Consider the following 24,868-nt stretch of genomic DNA (forward strand, 5'->3'; position numbering starts at 1 on the left):
AATGATTAATAAATACTGTACAAGTATTGTACATAATTAGTTCAAGTTAGTAAATACATTACCTAATCTTATTGTAAAGTGTGACCAGGATAATGTACATCCAGTCGGTTGTTATCACAGAATAAAGCCTGTCAGGTTTATCAGCAGCTGTTGTACGAGACTTTTTTTCTGCAGTGACAACTGAATGCCAAACTAAACAATTATACATAAAACATTCATCTGAGCTGTAGTAATTTGTTAGCCTGTGTTGTTAGTTTAATCATTGTTATCTGGGAATGACATAAATGGGTACGTTGTGATTAACCAATCAGAATCCAGTATTCCAGAGAGCTGTGTAATATGATTGTTTAGACCCTTGTTGTTCCTAGTTAGCTACGCACCCATTAGTGGAATCGGTGAGGATGGCTCTCGGGTTAACCAGGTCAGTGTTAACCAAAACACGACGCTGAGTTCCGTCTAGTGAGGAAACTTCAATCCTGTCCTTCATGGAGTCTGTCCAGAACATGTTTCTGCCCAGATGGTCGATAGCAATTCCCTCAGGACTGCCAATGTCTGAAACAAAAATCAGTTTGAGATTGAATTAGATTGTGAACAATTGTAATGTCTCAATGGACCTCTAAATGCCATGCATTTTATTGGACGGAAACAAAAATACTGCATTTACTCAACTATTTAAATGCAAATTCAGCTACTAACTAATAAAGTACTAATAATAAAGTACAAGCAGAAACTGTAGCAAAATGATAATTTAAATGCTGTTTGTCCTAAATGCATTTACACTCGGGTCTAGGAAACGCAGGATTACATTTTCAGCATAACAGTATGGGATGTGTGTAGCAAAATTAATTTTGAAATGTAATTCGTAAAACGATAATGCAATATGTCAATGGCAGAGTATTTCTGTATTTCAGTTAGCATTTTAGACATATGTGCAATGTTTGCGGCAGAATGAAAACGAAAATGAAAAAAACATAATGCATTTTCATTTAACACATCGCGACGAATGAAAGCCGATTTGAAATTGAAAATGCATTCTGGCCTGGCCACGCCCACAGACGGCAGCCGTTGCTGCGGGTTTTAGGTTATGTCGTCACAGCTGCAGCGAGGACTATTTGAGACAATTGGCAGCATAAACATGGCGAAGTCTGTTCCTCAGCGGCTCCGTGAAGCTGCACGAGCCCTCGAGCGTGAACTGGGAAATACTTTAGAAAACCAATCACCTCCTAGCTCAGTAAAGTTGGCTTTAAACCGGTCTTCCCCAGACTCAAACCCGGTCGTCGCCGTGGTTGGCTCCTCCACTGGGCCTCTGCTCCGCTGACATAAGACAACAAGCTAACCAGACAAACTGGTTGAGGTGAGCCGTCAGCCGGCGAGTGCAAAGAGGAGCGGCGTCGCACCGCCCCGTAGCCTTCGCTTGAACAAACAAAATGCAGTCATACATACCTCTGACCACGTAAATTACGGTCTTCAGAAACGTCCGCTGGGCTATGTATTCAGAATGAGCTTGGGTTGACTATATTTGTAACCTAAGTAACGCCATTACAATGACTTTAGTAACTGTAATCAAATTACACAAATTAAAAATGTAATTCGTCCATTACTGCGATCCTTCATTTATTCATTTTCTTGTCGGCTTAATCCCTTTATTAATCCGGGGTCGCCACAGCGGAATGAACCACCAACTTATCCTGCAAGTTTTTACGCAGCGGATGCCCTTCCAGTCGCAACCCATCTCTGGGAAACATCCACACACTCATACACTACGGACAATTTAGCCTACCCAATTCACCTGTACCGCATGTCTTTGGACTGTGAGGGAAACCGGAGAACATGCAAACTCCACACAGAAACGACAACTGAATCGAGGTTCGAACCAGCGACCCAGTGACCTTCTTGCTGTGAGGCGACAGCACTACCTACTGCGCCACTGCGTCGCTTACTGCGTTCCTCAAAAATTTTATTAGTTTATCTCAACAATAGTAACCGAGTTAGTATCTGAGGTACATAATTATGAAAGTAACTACTTATTGCATTACTTAAAAATCGAATTTGTCAAATGACTATAAAATGAATATAAATCATCGTACACTAATCTACACTATTTTAATGTTGTTGTGGGACAACACGAGAGACTACAGCAGCATATCCTCAACTATATGTTACCTGATTTAATGAGTTGGACCGGTTCTCCTCCTTGTAGATTAGCTCTGCTAATAGCAGGTGTGCTGATGTCTGTCCAGTAAATCATCTTCTCAACGCAGTCATACGCAATTCCAATCACTACTTTCTCCTGCAAAAAAAAAAATCATGGATTTATTTAAGATGACAACACACTCCACTGGCCTCAGGCATTCAAAAGGCCGTCTGCGAATGCTGTCTAGACAAAACCACACATCCGAAATGAGCCAAATGAATCTCTGAGCATTTCTGTTACTAACACATGCATGAATCTCCCCTTGTTTATAAGCTTCACTGATGTTAGTCATTACAGTAAATGATAGCATGTGAGCAGTAAATGAGACCAGATTTATAAATTCCCACAGTTCTGCACACAATAAACCTTAAAAAAGTTCATTTCAGGAGTCAGTAAATAAAAATAAGAACCATGTGCATATGCCATATCTAGAAAGCAATGAGAAATAGTGAAAAATCACAATACTTTTGAACAGATACACTAGCTGCACTGCTTCAATAGTGCTGAGATGTCAGTGCAGCAGAAAGATTACCTTCAGGATGACAATGTTAGATATAAACAGACCAAAAGTTATCTAACTTTGTGTTCATAGATCTGTTAACACTTCTTGCTCTGGATTTGGATTATGTTAAATAGAGCTAAGCTTTATAGTTGAATGTATAATAGAGTAAATGCATAAAGATGTGCTTTAGGAACGCCATTTTACATGTTCTGCAGATTTCTGTGGGTTTAGATTATATAAGAGCATGCTTGGTTAATTTGAATAGTTATAACATTTTAATACAGTGCTTTTACTGCATTTTTAATCAAATAGTTGAAAGCTTGTTGAGCAAAACAAATCTTTACATGTATATCTTTATATTCCGTCAGAATCAGTCAAAGGAGTCTGCTTTCATGCATGTTAACATCATTTTCTTGTGTAAATACTCTCCTTTGCTTTTCCTGAAAATCTCTCCTCACATTCTTCTGGTTTAAGGCCGACGAGGTTATGTAATCAGCAGAAACAGCATATGGCTCCGATAAACACAATTTCTCTCATGCAAATATTTCCAAGAAAAACAATGTTAGGCAATCCTAGAATTCCCCAGCGAGCCCCCAGCAGTTCTCTGACTCTCGGTTATCAACAACTGAGCCGAGAAAGACAAACTACGAGCAAAACGTTAACCGCGAAGACGCAAGTTCATTCTGAAGTTACTAACATCACTAAATGAGCTTTGCGTTAATGAAGCTTCAAAGCAACAGAGAATGAATCAGAGCACAGACTTCTGGATGAATCTACAGAGTCGAACAAGGCCAATGTATCCTAAAACATCCACCACGCAAGCACATACAGATTTAAAGGAATCAAATGCAATTCAAAACTAACAAAAGTATATTATACATTATTGTTAATAAAAGAGGTCAAAATTGCCTTCATCTATAAAAACTATAGAATCATCCTGCAAGTTTCAGAATTCAAAATAATACAGTTTCTCTAAAAACTGCTTATATTGAAGACCGTCGGCCAAAATCACTGCTCTGTGATGTAATGAGGTGCCTCCACAGAAGATCCATGCCTACTTCTAATTCACTGCCTGTTTAGCTTCGTTAATATGCAAAACAGCGGCTGTTCACTTCAGAGTCTACCTTAAGCCACGCCCATTCATACAGATCATTCTGATGAGGGTGAAAGACAGCACAAAACAGTAAATTCTAAAGTTGTTTTAATATAAAACCCTTGATAACGGATATCATATCAGTATGAAATGAGAGGTGCATGACCCCTTTAATGAAACTACTCTAGCTTTGAGCAGCTTTGAAATGAACATAACAATAAGTTACGCACTTATTTAGATATATTTAAGTCTTTAATTATTTGCTTTTATTTTCTATAGCATAACTATTACTTCTCATTAATTTAGATATTTATTGTTAATATTATTATTATTGTTGTTATTGCTGTATTTTAAGATCATGAGCAGTTGTGTAAGCATTTCACTGCATATCATACTCTGTATGACTCTGTATTTGACAATTTGATTTGATTTGCATATCTGTCTGCCATAGTCAAGAGGTTTGTTTTGTGTTTAAAAACATGAAAACATTTTAATGGTTCATCATTAACCACTGTCTGTTTGGCTTTACCTAATTTCTAAAGTTTTTATTCATTTATTCATTCATTCATTCATTCATTTTCTTGTCAGCTTAGTCCCTTTATTAATCTGGGGTCACCACAGCGGAATGAACCACCAACTTATCCAGCAAGTTTTTACGGCTTCCAGTTGCAACCCATCTCTGGGAAACATCCACACACTCATTCACACACACACTCATACACTATGGACAATTTAGCCTACCCAATTCGCCTGTACCGCATGGAAACTGGAGCACCCGGAGGAAACCCACGCAAACGCAGGGAGAACATGCAAACTCCACACAGAAACGCCAACTGAGCCGAGGCTCGAACCAGCGACCTTCTTGCTGTGAGGCGACAGCACTACCTACTGCGCCACTGCTTCGCCCTAAAGTTTTTATATCTTTTAAAATTGTGTTGACGTTGTAATTGCAATATTTGTATACCAAAAGGAGTAGTTATTGGGTTGATTAACTAAACGCTCCATTAAAAAAACAAATCAACACCTACAAATTAAAAAACAGCACATATGGGTTTTCAAAGAATATCTTATTTGCAGTTTGTAACAGTTGTTCTTCAACGTAAACAGTCTGTAAAGTTATAAATAAAAAAAACGTGCATGATAAATAAAAATGTTGCTATGAAAAAAGAGACGCCTTTGAATCTCCTTAACTCACAGGTGTCAAACTCAGTTCCAAAAGGGCCGCAGCTCTGCACAGTTTAGTTCCAACCCTAATTAAACACACCTGATCAAACTAATTGAGTCCTTCAGGCTTGTTTGAAACCTACAGGTAAGTGTGTTGGAGCAGGGTTGGAACTAAACTGTGCAGGGCTTCGGCCCTCCAGGAATTGAGTTTGACACCCCTGCCTTAACGGGTCATCTTTTGTCTGCTAGTGATCTACATCAGCATGCTCCAATTTGCATAATCTTGCCTCTGACCTATAAATTCTCTGAAATGGGCAATTCATTTCAGACAAAGAAAGACCAATTAAAAAAAACTTGGCCACCTGACCAATCAGAGAAGAGTTTGCTTAAGGAAGGAGGAGGGGTTTACAGACTCTAATCCCCTCACTGATAAAAATACATATCAAAATTTTTGCTAAACATTATTTTTAATATGAAATGCAAATTCTGAGAAAATTACAATGTTTTCATACCTTGCATGAATTTAAACCTGATGTAGAGGACTCCAACACAATATTACTACACTTTAAAATAGCATATAACCTGCTCTTTAGTAAAATAACATATATTTTATTCACTGCATTTATTACTGCACGCTTTCAATAACACATATCAAGACATGCATTTTTTGATCGGCTAAACCATGTGGAGTTTTAATAGGCTGATTCCCACTACACTGACAGATGTGTGGAGGTTAAATGTGTACCGGGAGATGCAGTGCAGTCTTGGCTTCGTTCTTCTTCAGGTTGTGGCCATCCAAAGGAATATACTCAATTTTCCCACTCTGAGTGAAGAGGATGTGACTGCCGGGAGGTAGAGGACTGATGTTTGGGTTAGGTGTGGGTCGAATCGGGCCAGACTCATCATGACCACGACCTGAAAAACAGAAGATACATGGAGATAAGCAAGGGATAATGTACATCCTGCCGACTGTTTTCACAAAATAAATTCTGTCAAGTTTATCAGCAGCTGCTGTATAAGACTGAAGGAGTTTATTCTGCGTTAACAACTCAATTCAGCTACTTGCAACAAAACTCAATATTTAGACAGAAAACATTGATCCGAGCCCTAATAATTGACTAGCTCTTTAATTAAACGTAAAATAAATAGTTTTTTATTATTATAAATAGTCTTCTTATTATTATTCAGTTGCAAGATGGAACAACAAACTGATAAGAAAATGTGTTTATACATATATATATATATATATATATATATATATATATATATATATATATATATATATATATATATATATATATATATATATAGTTAGTTAGTTTTAGTTTAGTTTAAACTTTATTGTCCGTTCTGCTTGACACAGAAAGGAAATTTTTCTTCAACACTGGATTTAGGACAACAATTACAAACATACAACAACGACACAATAACACTTATCAAGACAACAACATAAGTTAAAAGTTTAAAAACCAAATTAGCCCCATGCACAATACTGCAAATCATTCTTGGTAACCCCCTCATTCACTACAAACACTGATCCGGTTTAGAACAACAACTGCCATTGGGATAAATGACTTTTTATAAGCATTTCTTCATGCTTTAGGAATCCTAAACCTGCGTCCTGATAGTAGCAATTCAAATGCTGAGTGAAGGGGATGTGTATTATCTTTAAAAATCACAACTGCTCTTTTTTCCATAAAAGAGTCAAATAAAATCTGCAATGAATGCTGTTTGTGACCTGTTATCTTATTTGCCTGATTGATAATTTGCGCTAATTTCTTTTTCTGTTTAAGTGTTGTGTTACCAAACCACGAAACAATATTATATGTGAGAACACTCTCTATAAGTGATCTATATGCCAAGTTTAAAGTCTGTGTACTAACATTAAAACTTCTCAATTTGCGGAGGAGATAGAGGCGCTGACTTGCTTTCTTATAAACCACCTCTACATTACTATTAAAATTCAGTTTATGGTCAATAATTGTGCCTAAATACTTGAAATTTGAAACCTGCTCTACTATTTGTCCGTTTATGGTGACTGGTTTAAAGAGTCCAGTATCTACTCTTCTTGTTTGACTCCCCAGACATAACTCTTTTGTTTTCCCAATATTTAGGTGTAATGAACTTTTGCCAAACCAATCTATAATACTATCAATATATCTAAAATATAAGGAGCTATAAATTTCTTCCTGACAGGAATATATATATATATATATATATATATATATATATATATATATATATATATATATATATATATATATATATATATATATATATATATATATATATAGAGGGCTTTACATTAACACCCGCCAACCCGCCAAATGCGGGTAGATTTCAGCTTTGGTGGGTTAGACAGTCACTCCCACTAGCCACTTTTTCTGGTTAAAAATAAATTTTAAATTGTGGTTTTCTTAAAAGCAGGGTTCGACTATAAGAATGACCCAATATGTGTGCAAATGTGATGTTAGAATAGAGAAACAGCACGACTAACAAAAAAATTGCATTCGCGCGAGCAGAAGAAAGCAGATGAATACCGAATGAGAGGATAATCACTCGCGCTAACAGCTGATGTGATGCGCGCGACTGTTTAAAGCGAGTGCGCGCTCCTGTTTCCTTCCTTGAAGCACGCGTGCCTGGAACGCAACTGTGATCGGATCTCTTTCAAATATTCAGGCAAAAAAGTAATGCTAATGCACATACAGTCTTGGTGCTTTCAAGAGCTCCAAATATGTCTTTTTGTAAGCAGCACCGGTTGCTTTCGCTTTGAACAGATTATTAATTGGCCTTAACCGTGTGATCATCCTTCCATTATTTTTGTTTATATGGTTTAATTATCATTTTTTACAACAACATTTGCTTTAATATGAGATTAACTCTCCATTTATGTGTAGTTAACTGGTGATCTGAGAGACTTTTAACCAGGACAGATGTCGGTGCATATTTTTGATATATGACAATAATTATTTTTAAAGGTCAATTGTTTTTCTTTGTTCTTTTAAAATAAATGTTTTGTTAAATAAAAAAAGTATAGTATACAGCTTTATTTAGCTTGTTTGACACATTTAAAATTTGTGGCTAAGAAATTATTTTTGTTTGGTGTGTTCAGAGATTAATTAGGTAAATCCTTAATTTTGAGTTCTGAAAACTCATGTGAAATAAAAACTAATTGCAGTATAACACTATGAAACCATGACCTATTTGCTCATACACGATACACAAAACGTGAAATGAATGAGCGCCATGTGGACAAAACACAAAATATAAATCAAGTAATTTTATCATGTCAAAGTCATATTTATTCATATAAAAAATATTTTCCCAACAACAAAAGTGTGGCTAGTGAAAATGCAGAGCGGCTAGTAATGTTGGAAAACTACTAGCCACTGTGGCTGGTGATCAAAAAAAGTTAATGTAAAGCCCTGCATATATATATGTGTGTGTGTATATATATATATATATATATATATATATATATATATATATATATATATATATATATATGTATATATATACTACCTGGATGAGCTTGTATTATTAGTTTATTCAGTTTTAATCGAAAATACATTGTAGGGCTGCTCGATTATGGGAAAAATCATAATCACGAATATTTTGGTCATAACTGTAATCACGATTATTGAAAACGGTTATCAGTTGAAGTCAAAATTATTCGCCCTTCTGTGGATTTTTTTTTATATACAGTAGGTGAGAGTTCAATGTGACCATTACCGCCGTACGATCTACCGCCGCCACTTTAAAGGAAAAAGAGGGGTTTCTTTAGGTATGACCGCAGTTTGCGACTATGCCGCCAGGTGGCACAAAGAGACGGGATGCGAATGGACAGAATATACATTAGCTGTAAATACTCCTAACCCTAAATTGTAAATAAAGATAAACAATAAAACAAAGCATTATAAGTGCTTCATTTTTCATTAAAAAGACAACTAGGCTACATTATTTAAGGGAATACATGAATAACAAATAACCTTTGAGGTGAAGTGCTTAAGTCCGATAAATTAACCAAAATTAACCAAATTTAAAACATAAACCTGCGTTTTAATGACGGATGTGGGTGTCACAAAATACTTTTTAAATCAATGTTTTTGTATTATTATTTTTTAATGTAAACGACACTTGTATTTATTTCATCCACCTTATTGGAAAAAACAATCAATTACAGTGCTTCCCGCACTTGCGGTGGTAGCCGGATTGAAACACACCATTTATCGACATCACATAAATAGATAACTATATGCGATAAACAACACATATTTCCATTTTTAATAATAATAATTGTATTTATTATGACACTTTTCTTTTTATTAGGTTAAAGTAAAGACTGAAATTAAAAAGAAATGCTATTCAGGAGCAATGTGCTCACACGGACAGGTCAAACCAGCTTCAAATCAGACAAATTCTGGACGCTCTGAGAAACTCTCCACTCCATTTTACCAAAACTCTGAAAAACTCTGACCCCATCTCACAAGCACGCCACACCACTCCTCTATCAGCTTCACTGGCTTCCAGTAAAGTATCGAATTGATTTTGAAATATTACTTCTAACTTTCAAGGCACTTCATAATCTCGCTCCTCAATATCTCACTGAACTTCTCCATATCTACACCCCTTCTCGTACCCTTAGGTCAGCTAACAACTTCACTCTGGCACCACCTCGCACTCGACTGAGCAAAATGGGAGACAGATCTTTTAGCTCTATGGCTCCTAGGCTATGGAACTCACTTCCAGTAGATCTTAGGAGCAGTGATAGTCTTCACAATTTTAAATCACGTCTAAAGACCCATCTTTTTAAGCAGGCTTTTACTTAACAATTTTTTTTATCATGTTTTTATTATGTTCTTTTATATTCGCTATTGCGTTTTAACTTGTTTGGTCAATGATTGTTTTTAGTAATGTTTAAGTTGTTTAGAATGTCTGCTGATGCTTACTGTAAGGCGACCTTGGGTGTCCAGAAAGGCGCCATTTATAAATAAAATGAATTATTATTATTATTATTTAATCTCAAGAATACCACAGCTTTTCCATTCCTGATAGCTTTTGTTATTGAGCAGGTAGACATGTCCATTTTCAGGGTTGCATTATTTAATTCTTAGCACTTGGGGTCTGGTATGTACAACCCAGGCTCATTCTGAAAATGTAGTCCAGCGGACGTTTCTGGAGACCGCGAAATACGTCCCGGGAGGTACGTATGGCTGCATTTCATTTTTTTAAGCAAACGATATGGGGCGGTGTGACGCTGTTCACTTTAGCGCTTGCCGGCTGACCACTTACCTCCGTGTGGAGGGCTTTCCCGCTGCAGTCAGTTTGTCCGGTCAGCGCATCGTGTGCGTCGGCGGACTTCAGATGCAGAGAGGAGGAGTTGACAAAGGCGTTAGGGTTTGAGTCCGGGAAAGAGCGGTTCCAGAAACCAGGTAAGACAAAAACAGAATCCAAAATATAAAGCGAACGAGTTCATAACAGGGTGAGAACTCGGTGAAATCCGAAAACGTGGTAAAAAAAAAAAACAGACGAGGGCTTTTCTTTTTCTAGACGGCTTTTCTATATTGTTGCTTGGGTTTAGGGAAGTGAGCGGGCGGGCGGGTCAATCAATAAAACTGGTTGGGTTTAGGGAAGGAGGAGGGTGGGTCAGCCGATTGGCCGGTCGCGCAGTCAATCATTCGGTCAGTCAGACAGCGGCCTCTGGTGGGTTGATGCGAGAACAGCACGGGCGCGAACGGCACTCACGAGAGATGTTCAACATACGAAAAAGCGCACACAGCGGCCTCTCGCGAACTAGCGAAAACAAAAACTGCACAAATACGTACCTCCCGGGACGTATTTCGCGGCCTCCAGAAACGTCCGCTGGACTACGTTTTCAGAATGAGCCTGGGTTGGTAATGCATGTTTGTTAGTCTGATTGTGCGACTATTTGTATTATCTGAAATTCCAATAAAAACTAAATAAATATCATCGCACTGATATGACAGAATAAGAATCAAGAATTTCAACATAATATTGTTTCGTCACAAGACATACACCTGTATTAATGTGTTGTACTCACAGACAGGAAAGCGTCCCGGTCCTGTGCGAGTGCCAGAGATCTCCTCTCCATCACGGTCCACACACCAGCACTGGCCGATGCTGGCGTGACACTGCATGGGCTCGTACCTGCCCTGAGCGTCACAGGTGGGCACAAACCGACCAGGCTGAGGACGAGCACTATGAGGGCCAAACCCGACAACACTTTCCTTGTGCAGCTCGCAACGCGTCTTTTCACGTTCTGCAGGAAATAAAAACACAAGCTAACTTCAAATAACAGTAAACAGGTTTGCTTGATATGTAGCTTGGTATTTCAAAAATGACACTCAAGAAAAATGCACACACAAACATTATTTGGCATAAAAAAACTAATATTTAAAAAACCTAATGTTTTTATTTTCTATTCATATTCTGTTCATATATCAGGCTTTCCTATTTTGGCTGGTTAACTAAAGTTTTGAGGCACGGGATTATGCAGAGCAGCACTGAAGATCAAACTTCATCTCTTTCTAAGAATGTCCAGGATTTCCACTGAAAAATCAATCAGTGCTAAAGCCCCGGGTTTAAACCTGAAACAGATTTATGCTTGTGTGAGTTGAATCGATCTGCTGCGGTACATTACATCAGTGTAAAAACAACCTCCATCTGCTTGTCTCTGGAAAGCAAATCAGGCTAAAACAACAGAACTCAACTCTCTGCACACTAATCAATTACCATCGCTAGAACAATCATGACGGCGCTCAGAGAAGACAGCTTTAGTCAATCATGGGTGCTGACAGTGTTTTAAAGCATGCACGTTTATTACAGACTTTAAGAATGACTAGCAAAATATGATGTCATGTTCTGTAGATTATTTAAGACTTGACATTTTGAAATTGGCTGCTAAAAGTTTGTTTTGGTGAGTAATAGGAGTATGGAAGTATATATATATATATATATATATATATATATATATATATATATATATATATATATATATATATATGAGCTCAAAAACAATTCTGAAATGTGATTAATGTGAATAAGAGACGCCAGAAAGTACAATATTTACATTTTGCATTTTAATTAGCAATATTTTAGGTTGGACATGTAAGCATTAGTTTTTGTTAAGTGTTTTATATTTCATTAATATTTATTTTAATAAAGAAACTAAATGTATGAGTATATACTTTAATATGTAATATATGCATGTCTATATATATATATATATATATATATATATATATATATATATATATATATATATATATATATATATATATATATATATGCAGTGCTCAGCAAATATGAGTACACCCCATTTTGAAAATGAATAATTTTAGCCATTTCTCAGTGAATACGGGTGATATATATTGGTGCATTTAAACAAAACAGATTTATCAAATAGATATATTTATTAAAACAATATTTTAATCACAAACCATCTTTAGAAATGGAAAAATTATTAAAATGCAAAATATTGCAAACAAATTTACAAACTTCATTATTTCAACAAAGCTTCAGTACTGACTAGACTAATATATGTGCTCAAATATAATATTGTAAAGCTTCCTTTAGAAAATATTAATTTAAATGAGAGATTTGTGAGGGGTGTACTCATATATGCTGAGCACTGTATATTTATATATAGAGCTGAAGTCAAAATTTTAAGCCCTCCTGTGAAGTTCTTTTCAAATATTTCCCAAATGATGTTGAACAGATTCAGGAATTCTTCACAGTATTTCCTACAATATTTTTTCTTCTGGAGAAAGTCTTACTTGTTTTATTTCGGCTAGAAAAAAAACAGTTTTTAATTGTTGTAAACCCATTTTAAGGTCAATATTATTAGCCCCAATAGGCAATGTTTGTTTTGGATTGTCTGCAGAACAAACCACTGTTATACAATGACTTACCTAATAACCCTATAACTTTACCCTAAATAATCTAGTGAAGCCTTTAAATGTCACTTTAGTTCAAATATTATATTACACTTTAAGTCAAATATCTAGTCAAATATTATTTACTGTAATCATGGCAAAGATAAACGAAATCAGTTATTAGAAATTAGTTATTAAAATTATTAGGTTTAGAAATGTGAAATCTTCTCTCCTTTAAACAGAAATTAGGAAAAAATAAAATAATTAAAATTTAACAAGAGGGCCAATAATTCTGACTTTAACTGTATATTTACACACTGTACATATGTTACATATTAAAGTATATACTCATACATGTGGTTTCTTTATTACAATAAATATTAATGAAATATAAAACACTTAACAAAAACTAATGCTTACATGTCCAACCTAAAATATTGCTAAATAAAACGCAAAATGTAAATATTGTACTTTCTATCCTCTCTTATTCACATTAATCACATTTCAGAATTGTATTTAAGCTCATCTAAATGCTAGAAAGGTATTATCATAAACTATGTATTTTACGACACCACAAAATAAATAATAAAAGCATAATATGAAACAAAAGAATTATTATTATTATTATTATTATTATATTGCACAGTAGGGCTGCCTGATTAATTAAAAAAAGATTGTGATCTCTATTCGACCCATCACACAAATCTTAATTTAGCATCTCTACAATTCAGCCAATTATAAGTTCGGGAGAAGCATAATGGCAGTCGTTTTTTTCTCAGAGTGACGACAACCATGACATGAACCACACTCAGTAATGAAAGTGAAACCAAAACCGCGCACATCATTTAAATGATCATATTGCATTGAAAGTTATAATGGCGACAATCATTTGAAATGTTTTTTTCTTTCATAGTGAACACAAAGTGCATGAAAATAAATATTCAACAGTGCCATTGTAACTACTCTAGCCTATAATGTTGAATATAATGCAAGAGGGAATCTGATAATGACAAATGTCTAATTTTAACTGTGAAAATAGTTCTAATAACGTTGTCAATGACAAATGAAAAGCATATGTCTCTAACATAATAATTCAACTTAAAAATTATGAATAGTTGGTGGAAAGCCTCAGTAGAATTCCTACTGATCCTGTTCTATTAATTCCAGGCATCAGTTAATTCAATATAAAGTAATGCATAGACTGCACTATTCAAAATCTAAATTACACAGAATTTTTTCTACCATTTCCCCTACATGTGACCAGTGTAAGTCTGCTGAAGGCTCCCTGAACCACCTCTTTTGGACGTGCCCAAAACTTTATAATTTCTGGTGTGACATATTTAAATGGTTTTCTGATATGTATGTTTTTTTTACCTTGACACCCGAGCCAGAAATTGCTATATTTGGATACTCTAGATCTTTGCTGGATCACAATGTGTATATACAAAGCACCATCATTTATGGAATGATTATTGCTAAGAGTGTCATCCTAAAACGATTCTGATTCAGATTCTGTTCCTCAATTTAAGACATGGTTAACTTATCTCAGTCCGATATGGAGTTATTGATAATCTTGCTAAGTTTTATAATATATGGCAACCATTTCTTGATCACCTGGACCAATATAATGTGGATTCTGAACAGCAGTGTAATGCGTAATATGCTCACTACCCCTATTGACTGTCTTTTTGTATTTTCATAGAAACCGTTTATATGCCCTAATTGTTTTTTTATAATAACTTAATTTTGTTATATATTTTTATTTTTTATTTTCTTTTATCTATTTTTCTTTATTTTAATTATCATTACCATTACTTCTTTTTGTATTATCATGCTTATTCCTTGTATTTTTTATTATTGTTGTGTTGTTTGGTAATTGTTGAAAATGTAAAACTATTAAAACACTTGTTAAAAAAAAAACTATAAATAGTTGCATTCTGATGCACCTTTACAGTGAATTAACCAGGACAAATGTCTAGTATATTCAATTCCACCATTTAAAGTCAAAATAAAAGTTGTGATTCTCGTTTTAGCCAGAATCGTGCAGCCCTATTGCACAGCCTAACAGACACACAGACATCATTCCAGCTTGTAAACAGACTGTAATATTCAATAATTTGCATTACATGCTTGGGTTTTAAAACTCTGAGAAACTCAAGCAACTGGCCGGTTCCCAGCAGACAAGCAGCTGTCGGGTTTATATTCATGCTGACAGGGTTAAACCGTGGCATAACTCAAGGGTCGAGAGGTCAGGTCATGTTGTAATATTTAAAGAGTTGAGGGTCATCCATCATTAGAACAACTGATAAGGTTTGTAGTATGAACTGTGGGTGAAAAGAGCCTCTAAATAACAGTGTGATTAGCTGCTTCTTTTGAAAACATTCTTATAAAACAAATATATATACTTTAAATAAATATATAAACAATTAAATTTACATTTACATTTAGTCATTTAGCAGACGCCTTTATCCAAAGCGACTTACAAATGAGGACAAGGAAGCAATTTACACAACTAAGAGCAACAATGAATAAGTGCTATAGGCAAGTTTCAGGTCTGTAAAGTCTAAGAAGGAAAGTATTAGTAATTTTTTTTTTGGGTACAGTTAGTGGTATATCCAGAGAGGGAATTGCAGATTAGGAAGTGAAGTGGAGACTAAATAGTTGAATTTTTAGTCGTTTCATGAAGACAGCGAGTGACTCTGCCATTCTGATGCAGTTAAGGAGTTCATTCCACCAACTGGGCAGATTGAATGCGAGAGTTCGGGAAAGTGATTTCTTCCCTCTTTGGGATGGAACCACGAGGCGACGTTCATTCACAGAACGCAAGTTTCTGGAGGGCACATAAATCTGCAGAAGTGAGAGCAGATAAGAAGGAGCAAAGCCAGAAGTCGCTTTGTAGGCAAGCATCAGAGCTTTCAATTTGATGCGAGCAGCAACTGGCAGCCAGTGCAAACGGATGAGCAGCGGAGTGACATGTGCTCTTTTAGGTTCATTAAAGACCACTCGTGCTGCTGCGTTCTGAAGCAGCTGAAGAGGTTTGATAGAGTTAGCTGGAAGCTCGGCTAGTAGAGAGTTGCAGTAATCCAGTCTGGAGAGAACAAGAGCTTGAACAAGGAGTTGAGCTGCATGTTCAGATAAGAAGGGTCGGATCTTTCTGATGTTATAGAGTGCGAATCTGCACGATCGAGCAGTTCTAGAAATGTGGTCAGAGAAGTTTAGTTGGTCGTCAATCGTTACTCCAAGGCTTTTCACCATTTTGGATGCAGTATTGGTTGCCCCATCCACCTGGATTGAAGTAAGATGATGATCTTTCATCCAGTGTGAAATGTCCAACAGGCAGGCTGAGATGCAATTTAATTAAATTAAAAATTCATCATTTACAAATTCTCCGCTTGTTCCAAACATATTTGAGCTTTTTTACTCCTGTAAAAAAATATATTTTGAAGAATGAAACCGCAGCCATCAGCTTCCAATTCGCCTTTATTTCTATGGCGCTTTTGTAATGTAGATTGTGTCAAAGCAGCTTAACATAGAAGTTCTAGTAAACTAAAACTGTGTTAAAGATAAACTCCAGTTTGGTTCAGTTCAGTGTGGTTTAATTTACACTGCCTAAAGTCCAAACACTGAAGAGCAAATCCATCGATGCGCAGCTCCACAACTTTTAAACCAAGCAAGCCAGTGGCGACAGCGGAGGAACAAAACTTAGAGGAAAGAAACTCGTGAGAAACCAGGCTAAGTTCGGCACGACCATTTCTCCTCTGTCCAAACTTCTTGTGCAGAGCTGCAGTCTAGGCGCCAGATGCTAGACCATCCATCGTGGAGAAGCTGCAGGTGTAAGCAGGTCACTGGCGGGTGTTCAGGCTGGCCCACGGGACTCGTCTGTCACTGGGGTCGTTTAGGAATCTCTCCACTCCTCCATGACTGGCGCAGCATCTGCTCAGGATACGACCTGGTCCAGGATTATGGATACCTCTAGAAGTCCTCTATGGTTGACATCATCTCTTCCCACAGGTCTTGGATCACATCAATATTATCCAATATTATTGATATAATCTATGTGAATAATATGGATTGACTTCCATATTATTTATATTTCCTTCTACGGAATCAATGGTTACAGGTTTCCAACATTCTTTAAAATGTCTCCCTTTGAGTTCAACAGAGAAAATAAACTTTTCAGAAAAGAAAAAAAGGGTGAGTAAACGTTGGTTAAATGCTACATTTGTTCATACTTTGAGTAGTAAATCTTGGTTAAATGTTCATTTTTGGGTGTATTATCCCTTTAAAGCTGGATGTTTAAGCAATGACGCACAAACCATACTTTGCTAGTATATTTTCTAGTCTTGCCTGTAATGTTGCTGTTTTTTTTAAGGTATTTATTGCAATGAACCAGTCAAATAAAATCGAAATAAATAAATTCTGTCACCATTAACTCATCCTCCATTAGTTACAAAGCTACTTGAGTTTCTTTATTCTGTTGAACACAAAAAAAGATCATTTGAAAAATCTATTTTTTCCTACAATGGAATTCAAGGGCTACCACATTCTTCAAAATCTCTTCCTTTTATGTGGATTATCCCTTTAAGACATGATGTTTAAGCAATGACGCACAAACCACACTGTCCAAAATCCCTAATAAATTTTCTACAAAAACGCCTGTAATTGTGGTATTCAGTGGTATGAACCAGCAAAGCAGATGTGGAGATTCATGGTCTGAGTAAATGAGAAGAATGAGCACAAGATCTACACTTCAAAAGTTCACTCTTCTTATTTGATTTGCATATATAAAATGCTTGTTATAAATGATATATCTGTGCACTTCATTATTTTGTAAAAATGTACTTGCCCTCAAAATCATTAAATTCCATATCGTAACCTTCTCTCGCTCTCAAAACAACTTTTTTCACTTCCTAGTCACATAAAACTCCTATAGGCTGGGGCTATTAGTCCTTTTGGGCAGGCCTATTAGTCTTTTAGGGCGGGGCTATTAGTCCTATAGGGCGGGGCTATTAGTCCTTTAGGATGGGGCTATTAGTCCTTTAGGGCGGGGCTATTAGTCCTATAGGGTGGTGCTACAAGTCATTTAGAACAAGAATATCAGTCTTTTAGGGCGGGGCTATTAGTCCTTTAGGGTGAGACTATCAGTCATTTAGGGCCGGGTTATCAGTATTAGTCCTTTAAGGCAGGGCTATAAATCTTTTAGGGTGGAGCTATTAGTCCAATAGGGCGGGACTATTAGTCATTTAGAGTGAGGCTATTAGAAATTTAGGGCGGAGTTATCAGTCCTTTAGGGTGGGACTATTAGTTTTTTTAGGTCAGGGTTACAAGTCGTTTAGAGCAAGATTATTAGACCTATAGGGCGGGGCTATTATTACTATAGGGTGGTGCTATTAGTCATTTTGGGCGGGATTATCCATCTTTTAGGGTGGGGCTATTAGTCCTTTAGGGTGGGGCTATTAATCCTTTAGGGTGAGGCTATCAGTCATTTTGGGCCGGGTTATCTGTATTTTAGGGTGGGGCTATTAGTCCTTTAAGGCAGGGCTATTAGTCTTTTAGGGTGGAGCTATTACTCTTATAGGGCGGGACTATTAGTCATTTAAAGTGAGGCTATCAGAAATTTAGGGCGGAGTTATCAGTCCTTTAGGGTGGGACTATTAGTCTTTTAGGTCAGGGTTACAAGTCGTTTATAGCAAGATTATTAGACCTATTGGGCGGGGCTATTAGTCCTATAGGGTGGTGCTATTAGTCATTTTGGGCGGGATTATCAATCTTTTAGTGTGGGACTATCAGTCCTTTAGGGTGGGGCTATTAGTCCTATAGGGCGGGGCTATTAGTCATTTAGGGTGGAGCTATTAGTCCTATAGGGCGGGGCTATTAGTCATTTAGGGTGAGGCTATCAAAAATATAGGGCGGAGTTATCAATCCTTTAGAGTAGGGCTATTAGTCCTATATGGCAGGCCTATTAGTCCTTAAGGGCGGGGCTATTAGTCCTATATCAGTGGTGTCCAAACTCGGTCCTGAAGGGCCTGTGTCCTGCATATTTTAGTTCCAACCCCAATCAAACCTTAAAGCCGGGGCTATTAGGGTGCGTCTCGTTTCGCTCTGCCTTCATCCATTCATCAATCTTTTTTTATTTTGTTAACGCCCACCTTCCAACAATCCAAATCATGCACCTCCCTACATTTTTTTCTAATTTCAGGACCATTTCAAATGGATGGATGTCACCATAATAGATGTATGTCACAAAAAAAGGATGATCTTAACTTTTATTTCATGTCGACGTTAAAGCAGGAATGTACCTGTAGAGCAGTAGAAACCATCACCATGGAAACCAGGGTTACACTGACAGGAGAAAGATCCGGGTGTGTTGAAACAGACAGCATTTTCATGACACTGGTTCACCTGACACTCATCGATGTCTGAAAGAAAAACAATTAAATTAATTTATTTTTAAATAATAAAATAACAACATAAAACTAATCTTAATTCAATGAATTACAGCAGTAAAGAAACAAATCTGCAGTTTCTATGTAAGCTTTTTTATCTACACTAAGAAACAACACTAAAAATAAAATGTCACAGATGTAAGCTTCATGTTTAATCTGCAGGTTATAAGGTGGAATCATTTTCACAGTGTAATACTACTCGAGTACTTTTAGTAGTGCTACGTTTACTTATACTAAGAGTAGTGTTTAGAACAGATATTTTTGCTCTGGTTGCACTAAAATTTTACAGGGTATCTGCACATTTTTTAACAGGAAATTTAATACCTTTTAAGACCTTTTTAAGTCCTCTAAAATTAAAATTTAAGACTTTACCTAAACAAAACAAAAAAAAACGGGAAAATGTTCAATGTGTCAACACAGAATGATATGGTGAAGCCTTAACATGGCACAACTCACCAGAGCCACGCTCAAGACAGGCCAAAGGGACGCAAAAACTTTTATGCCGAGTGCTGATTGACCTTACAACCTTGACAACAGGGTACCGGTCTCGTCAGTTGACCAACGTCTTAAGTGCAAGTCTAAGTCTTCGTTGCTGCGTTCATGGACTCATCGAACATTATGATGAAAGCGCCCTTGTTTGCTCGTGAAATTAGTTTCTTCTTTAGGTATGGGGCAACACCAAATCGTGCTAAATATACTGTTTTGTCTCTTCCACATGTGAACGTACTCACACACTCTGAGTCAGGGAACATTGCTTGAAAAACTAGGTGGATGTCCAAATTTGAGGTGTACGAGTGGTGGCGGCTTACGCTTTGAAATACCCACAGTATTTCGGCCTTAAATGTAACTATATTCTAAAGCTGCTGAAGGCATTGCTTGAAGTGGACGGCCTTGTGGAAGGCTGAGGTCGAAGTGCTCGATGAGAACATACTTATGAGCAAACTACTTTACATACTTTTTGTGCTTCTCTGCTATCATGTGTGAATCGAGCGCTTTGCAACCCATTGTCCCAAGTTTTATCGTCTTTTTAGATAAAGCACACCTCCCTTCATGATTACTGGCTGTTTTCTTTAGCCACCCCCGATACTTTTCGTCCTCCAACCAATTGTCATCAAACAAACATTTGCCCATGCTTGCGATTTCGCAAAATGCCGTGGTTGCGAAGTATCAACGCAACGCATTCATCAATCACTTACTCATATGTCACCTATGGAATGATGCAGGTTGCACCCACGAAGTGCTGCCCCCTAATGTTGCGCTGGTCAAATAGCGGTTGAAAAAAATAAATAAAAAAGACGAGTCGGACGTGAAATTTAAGATCCCACATGAAATTTAAGACCTCCTTATGGAAAATTACAGAATTCAAGACATTTTCAGACCTTAAAAATCCAAAATTTTATTTAAGACATTTCAAGACTTTTTAAGGACCCGCGGGGACCCTGTTTTATTGGCAAGTCACGGTACTTTTACTGGAGTATGAGTTTTCCGTAGTCTGACCCACCCTGACAGCGTCTGCCATCTCCCATGAATCCCGGTGCACAGGTGCAGATGTATGAGGATCCTCCAGTGTAGCTGCAGCGAGCGCGCTCTGGGACGTCACAGTCATGAGTGCCGCTCCGACACGGGTCTACAGGACGGTGCACTTCTGCAGAGCAACACAACAACTCAAACAATTACACTCTCAATTCCAATTATAACATTGACTATGTTTACATGTGGGTGACGTGGTAGCGCAGTAAGTAGTGCGTCGATGGTTCGAGCCTCAGCTAGGTCAGCAGGCATTTCTGTGTGTAGCTTGCATGTTCTCCCCGGATTTCCTCCGGGTGTTCCAGTTTCCCCCACAGTCCAAAGACATGCGGTACAGGTGAATTGGGTAGGCTAAATTGTCCGTAGTGTATGAGTGTAAATGAGTGTGTATGGATGTTTTCCAAAGATGGGTTGCAGCTGGAAGGACATCCACTGCGTGAAACATATGCTGGATAAGTTGGTAATTCATTACGCTGTGGCGATCCCAGATTAATAAAGAGGCTAAGCCGAAAATAAAAGAAATAAATGAATGTTTACATGGACATCAGTAATCAAATTATTTGCCTGAATAAGACAATAATTTGATGAAGGGGTTTACAAGTGTTGCTTTTTGAATTGTTCCTTTCATGTTACTGTTTTACATGTTATAGTTCATACATCAGCATTCGACACTAGTTTCCTCCGGTGTTTCACGCAAAAACAGTTTGTGTTTGTGGCGATAGCACCATATGTGATTTTATGCGTCTCAATTTTTCTTTTTGTGACAAGTTCACCTGCAGTTCATTTTACACACTCTGGGCTCTATTTTGACGTTCCATGCGCAAAGTGCAAAGCGCAGGGTGCAAATGCATGCAGGGCGTGTCAGAATCCACTTTTGCTAATATAAAGACGGGAAAACCTGCTTTGCGCCGTGGCGCATGGTCTAAAAGGGTTGAGCTTATTTTCTTAATGAGTTATAGGTGTGTTTTGAGAATAAACCAATTAGTCTCATCTCCCATTCCCTTGAAGAGTCAGTTGCGTCGCACCATAAGCGCATTTGCCATTTACATGACGTAAAGTAAGTGGAAGTAGAAAAACTGAGCATTTCACTAGCAAGAAAACAGTTAAACAGAGCATCTACAGCACGAGAATGAGAGATTAGCCTCCATTATCTACTTTCACTTTCGCTCTCGTGGATAGGAAAACATCTTGTATCCACAGACATCAATTAGCCTATAAATAATTAATTTGATTTGTTAAACGCAAAGATTTGTTTCAAAACTATTTCTAAATTCAGTTCTAATTTCAAGCAAACAAATAAATGACCAATAATAACAAAGCGTGGTCAAAAACCTGAGTTATATCCTAATACACATGCTGTGCCTCATATGGTCTGAAACCTGACAGGTGGACAAATCTAAGCTTGTTTTTAATAAAACAAAACAAATATAATTATGGATATAATAAATAATACTGCAAACAATAATTAACATTACCCCCTCTGTTTATAAGTTATTCTTATGCTCAGAAAAAACATATTTTGTAAATACATTTCTTGTGTTACTTGTTTTGTTTAACACTTCAGCAATATTGTATAATGCCAATCAAGCCCTTTAACTGTAATAAAATAAAGAACTGACACTGATAACTATGTTAACTCAGGATCGGCTTAACTTAAAGATCAGCTGCAGACTGGAATAACGAGCAATAATGAGCTTCAGATGAGTGACTTCCTCTGTAGGGAATTTCGTCTATTTCTTTGTCATCACATCCACATCAAAAGCTAAAGACTCAGACGTAAATCTTAATGTGCTTTCCTTTTAACCTCAGACTTGTGTTGGAGGATCTGACGATGTATCCTTCCTAAGAAAGACCTCAACAACTTTCCCATGAAAATCACTGTTCATTTCTATAGAGCTGTAGTCATGGAATTATAATGCAAATAAACTCAAATGAATTCCATAACCTGAATAATGACAAGGTTTTATCAATAAATCTATTTTAATTAAATACAGATGAATTAAAAAATTGTTTGCTGTTTGCATTCAGAACACACAATAAATTGTAAATAAAAATGTTAAGCTTGACATAGTAATACCATACCAAACTGGAGAAAATCAATTGTTGTTTTTAGGTTTATACATACATGAATATCAACAGATTATAGTGACATGTATTTGTGTTTGAATAATTGTTTTTAAGAGTGGATTATACTGTTCAAAATGAATGAATAAAACCAAAAATCAAATTAACAACATAGACATGTTATCAGAAAATTTAATACTATGCAAACGTTTCAGGTCATCATTGGATTTCTCATTTTAATGATGGTATCATGACCGTATTTATACTATTGAATGCTTGACTCTGATTGGCAAATTTTGCTGTTATTTTCAAATAAACACACAGCTTAAGTAGTTCAGGCTCTGACTGCATATGACTGGCTTCTGTCTTCCTTGTGATGAAGGAATGACTCCAACCGAAGACTCGAGAGATGAACAGATCAAATCTTTTTCAGGCTCTGACTGCATACGGTTGGCTTCTGTCTTCCACATGATGAACGAACAAATCAAACTGAGGACTTGAGAGATGAACGAATCAAATCTTTTTAAGGCTCTGACTACATATGATTGGCTTCCGTCTTCCATGTGATGAACGAACAAATCAAACTGAGGACTCGAGAGATGAACGAATCAAATCTTTTTAAGGCTCTGACTACATATGATTGGCTTCTGTCTTCCACATGATGAACGAACGACTCAAACCGAGGACTCGAGAGATGAACAGATTAAATCTTTTTCAGGCTCTGACTGCATATGATTGGCTTCAGTCTTTCACATGATGAATGAACGACTCAAACCGAAGACTCGAGAGATGAACGAATCAAATCTTTTTCAGGCTCTGACTGCATATGATTGGCTTCAGTCTTTCACATGATGAATGAACATCTCAAACCGAGGACTTGAGAGATGAACGAATCAAATCTTTTTCAGGCTCTGACTGCATATGATTGGCTTCAGTCTTTCACATGATGAATGAACATCTCAAACCGAAGACTCAAGAGATAACGGATCAAATCTTTTTCAGACTCTAACTGCATATGATTGGCTTGGGTCTTTCAAATGATAAACGAACAACTCAAACCCAATAGAAAACTCAAAATAGAAACTTATCTTCTCCTCCACCAGCACAAATGTAATGTAATGTAATGTAATGTGTATTTTTATAGCGCATTTATTGTGTATGGCCATACACCCAAAGCGCTTCACAATCATGAGGGGGGGTCTCTCCACACCACCACCAGTGTGCAGCATCCACTTGGATGATGCGACGGCAGCCACAGGACAACGGCGCCAGTGCTTCACCACACACCAGCTATTGGTGGAGAGGAGAGACATAGAGCCAATTCGGTGGAAGGGGATGATTGGGAGGCCATGATCGTAAGGGCCGATAGAGGGACTTTGGCCAGGACACCGGGGTTACACCCCTGCTCTTTCACGAGAAGTGCCATGGGATTTTTAATGACCACAGAGAGTCAGGACCTTGGTTTAACGTCTCATCCGAAAGACGGCGCCCACTGACAGTGTAGTGTCCCCTTCACTTTTACTGGGGCATTAGGACTCACACAGACCACAGGTTGAGCGCCCCCTGCTGGCCTCACTAACACCACTTCCAACAGCAACCTAGTGTTCCCTAGTGGTCTCCCATCCAGGTACTGACCAGGCTCAGCCCTGCTTAGCTTCAGTGAGTAACCGGTCTTGGGCTGCAGGGTGATATGGCTGTGGCCATGTACGAAAGAACAAATCAAAACGATGAGTCCTCTCATGGAGTGGAGTCATACAAAGATTCATTCAAAATGAACGAATCGTTCAAGAACGACCCATTACTAAGTAAAGCCTAAAAACAGATGTAGACATGCTGATTAACTCACATACCGACACACGTCTGTCCATCACTAGCGAACTGAAAGCCATCCAGACACTCGCAGCGGAACGTTCCCGGCTGGTTATTACAGATGGAATTCTGCCCACAGATCTGAGGGGTTTCCCTGCATTCGTCGATGTCTGA

General features: G+C 37.3%; 1 protein-coding gene and 1 long non-coding RNA gene across 9 annotated transcripts in view; one reads left to right on the forward strand and one right to left on the reverse strand.

Annotated features, from left to right (window-relative positions):
* Positions 1–20,736, forward strand: part of LOC147834332 (uncharacterized) — a 60,474-nt gene extending 39,738 nt beyond the window's left edge. The window contains exon 3 of the long non-coding RNA XR_015506498.1: positions 19,584–20,736. This is a non-coding gene — a long non-coding RNA (uncharacterized LOC147834332). The remainder of the gene's footprint in view (positions 1–19,583) is intronic.
* The window catches only part of nid1a (nidogen 1a), a 73,008-nt gene that overhangs the window by 16,137 nt on the left and 32,003 nt on the right, over positions 1–24,868 (reverse strand). For 2 of the 8 annotated variants that reach the window (XR_015506419.1, XM_087279810.1), the window contains exons 10-16: positions 24,736–24,864; positions 20,796–20,939; positions 19,148–19,267; positions 11,015–11,233; positions 5,699–5,868; positions 2,164–2,290; positions 381–552 (exon numbers count right to left, since the gene is read on the reverse strand). Coding sequence is in view for 1 of the 8 variants with exons in the window: in XM_087279810.1 (XP_087135936.1) it covers positions 381–552; positions 2,164–2,290; positions 5,699–5,868; positions 11,015–11,233; positions 19,148–19,267; positions 20,796–20,939; positions 24,736–24,864 (1,081 nt within the window). In the remaining 7 variants the exon portion in view is untranslated. Of the gene's footprint in view, positions 1–380; positions 553–2,163; positions 2,291–4,838; positions 5,019–5,146; positions 5,869–11,014; positions 11,234–15,443; positions 20,210–20,411; positions 20,940–21,270; positions 21,823–21,868; positions 24,865–24,868 lie in introns of those variants that run through there. The other 6 variants (XR_015506424.1, XR_015506420.1, XR_015506422.1 and 3 more) reach the window with 6 other exon arrangements.

Source organism: Danio rerio, chromosome 13, assembly GCF_052040795.2.
Source record: "Danio rerio strain M-AB ecotype USA chromosome 13, GRCz13ab, whole genome shotgun sequence".
NCBI lineage: Eukaryota > Metazoa > Chordata > Actinopteri > Cypriniformes > Danionidae > Danio > Danio rerio.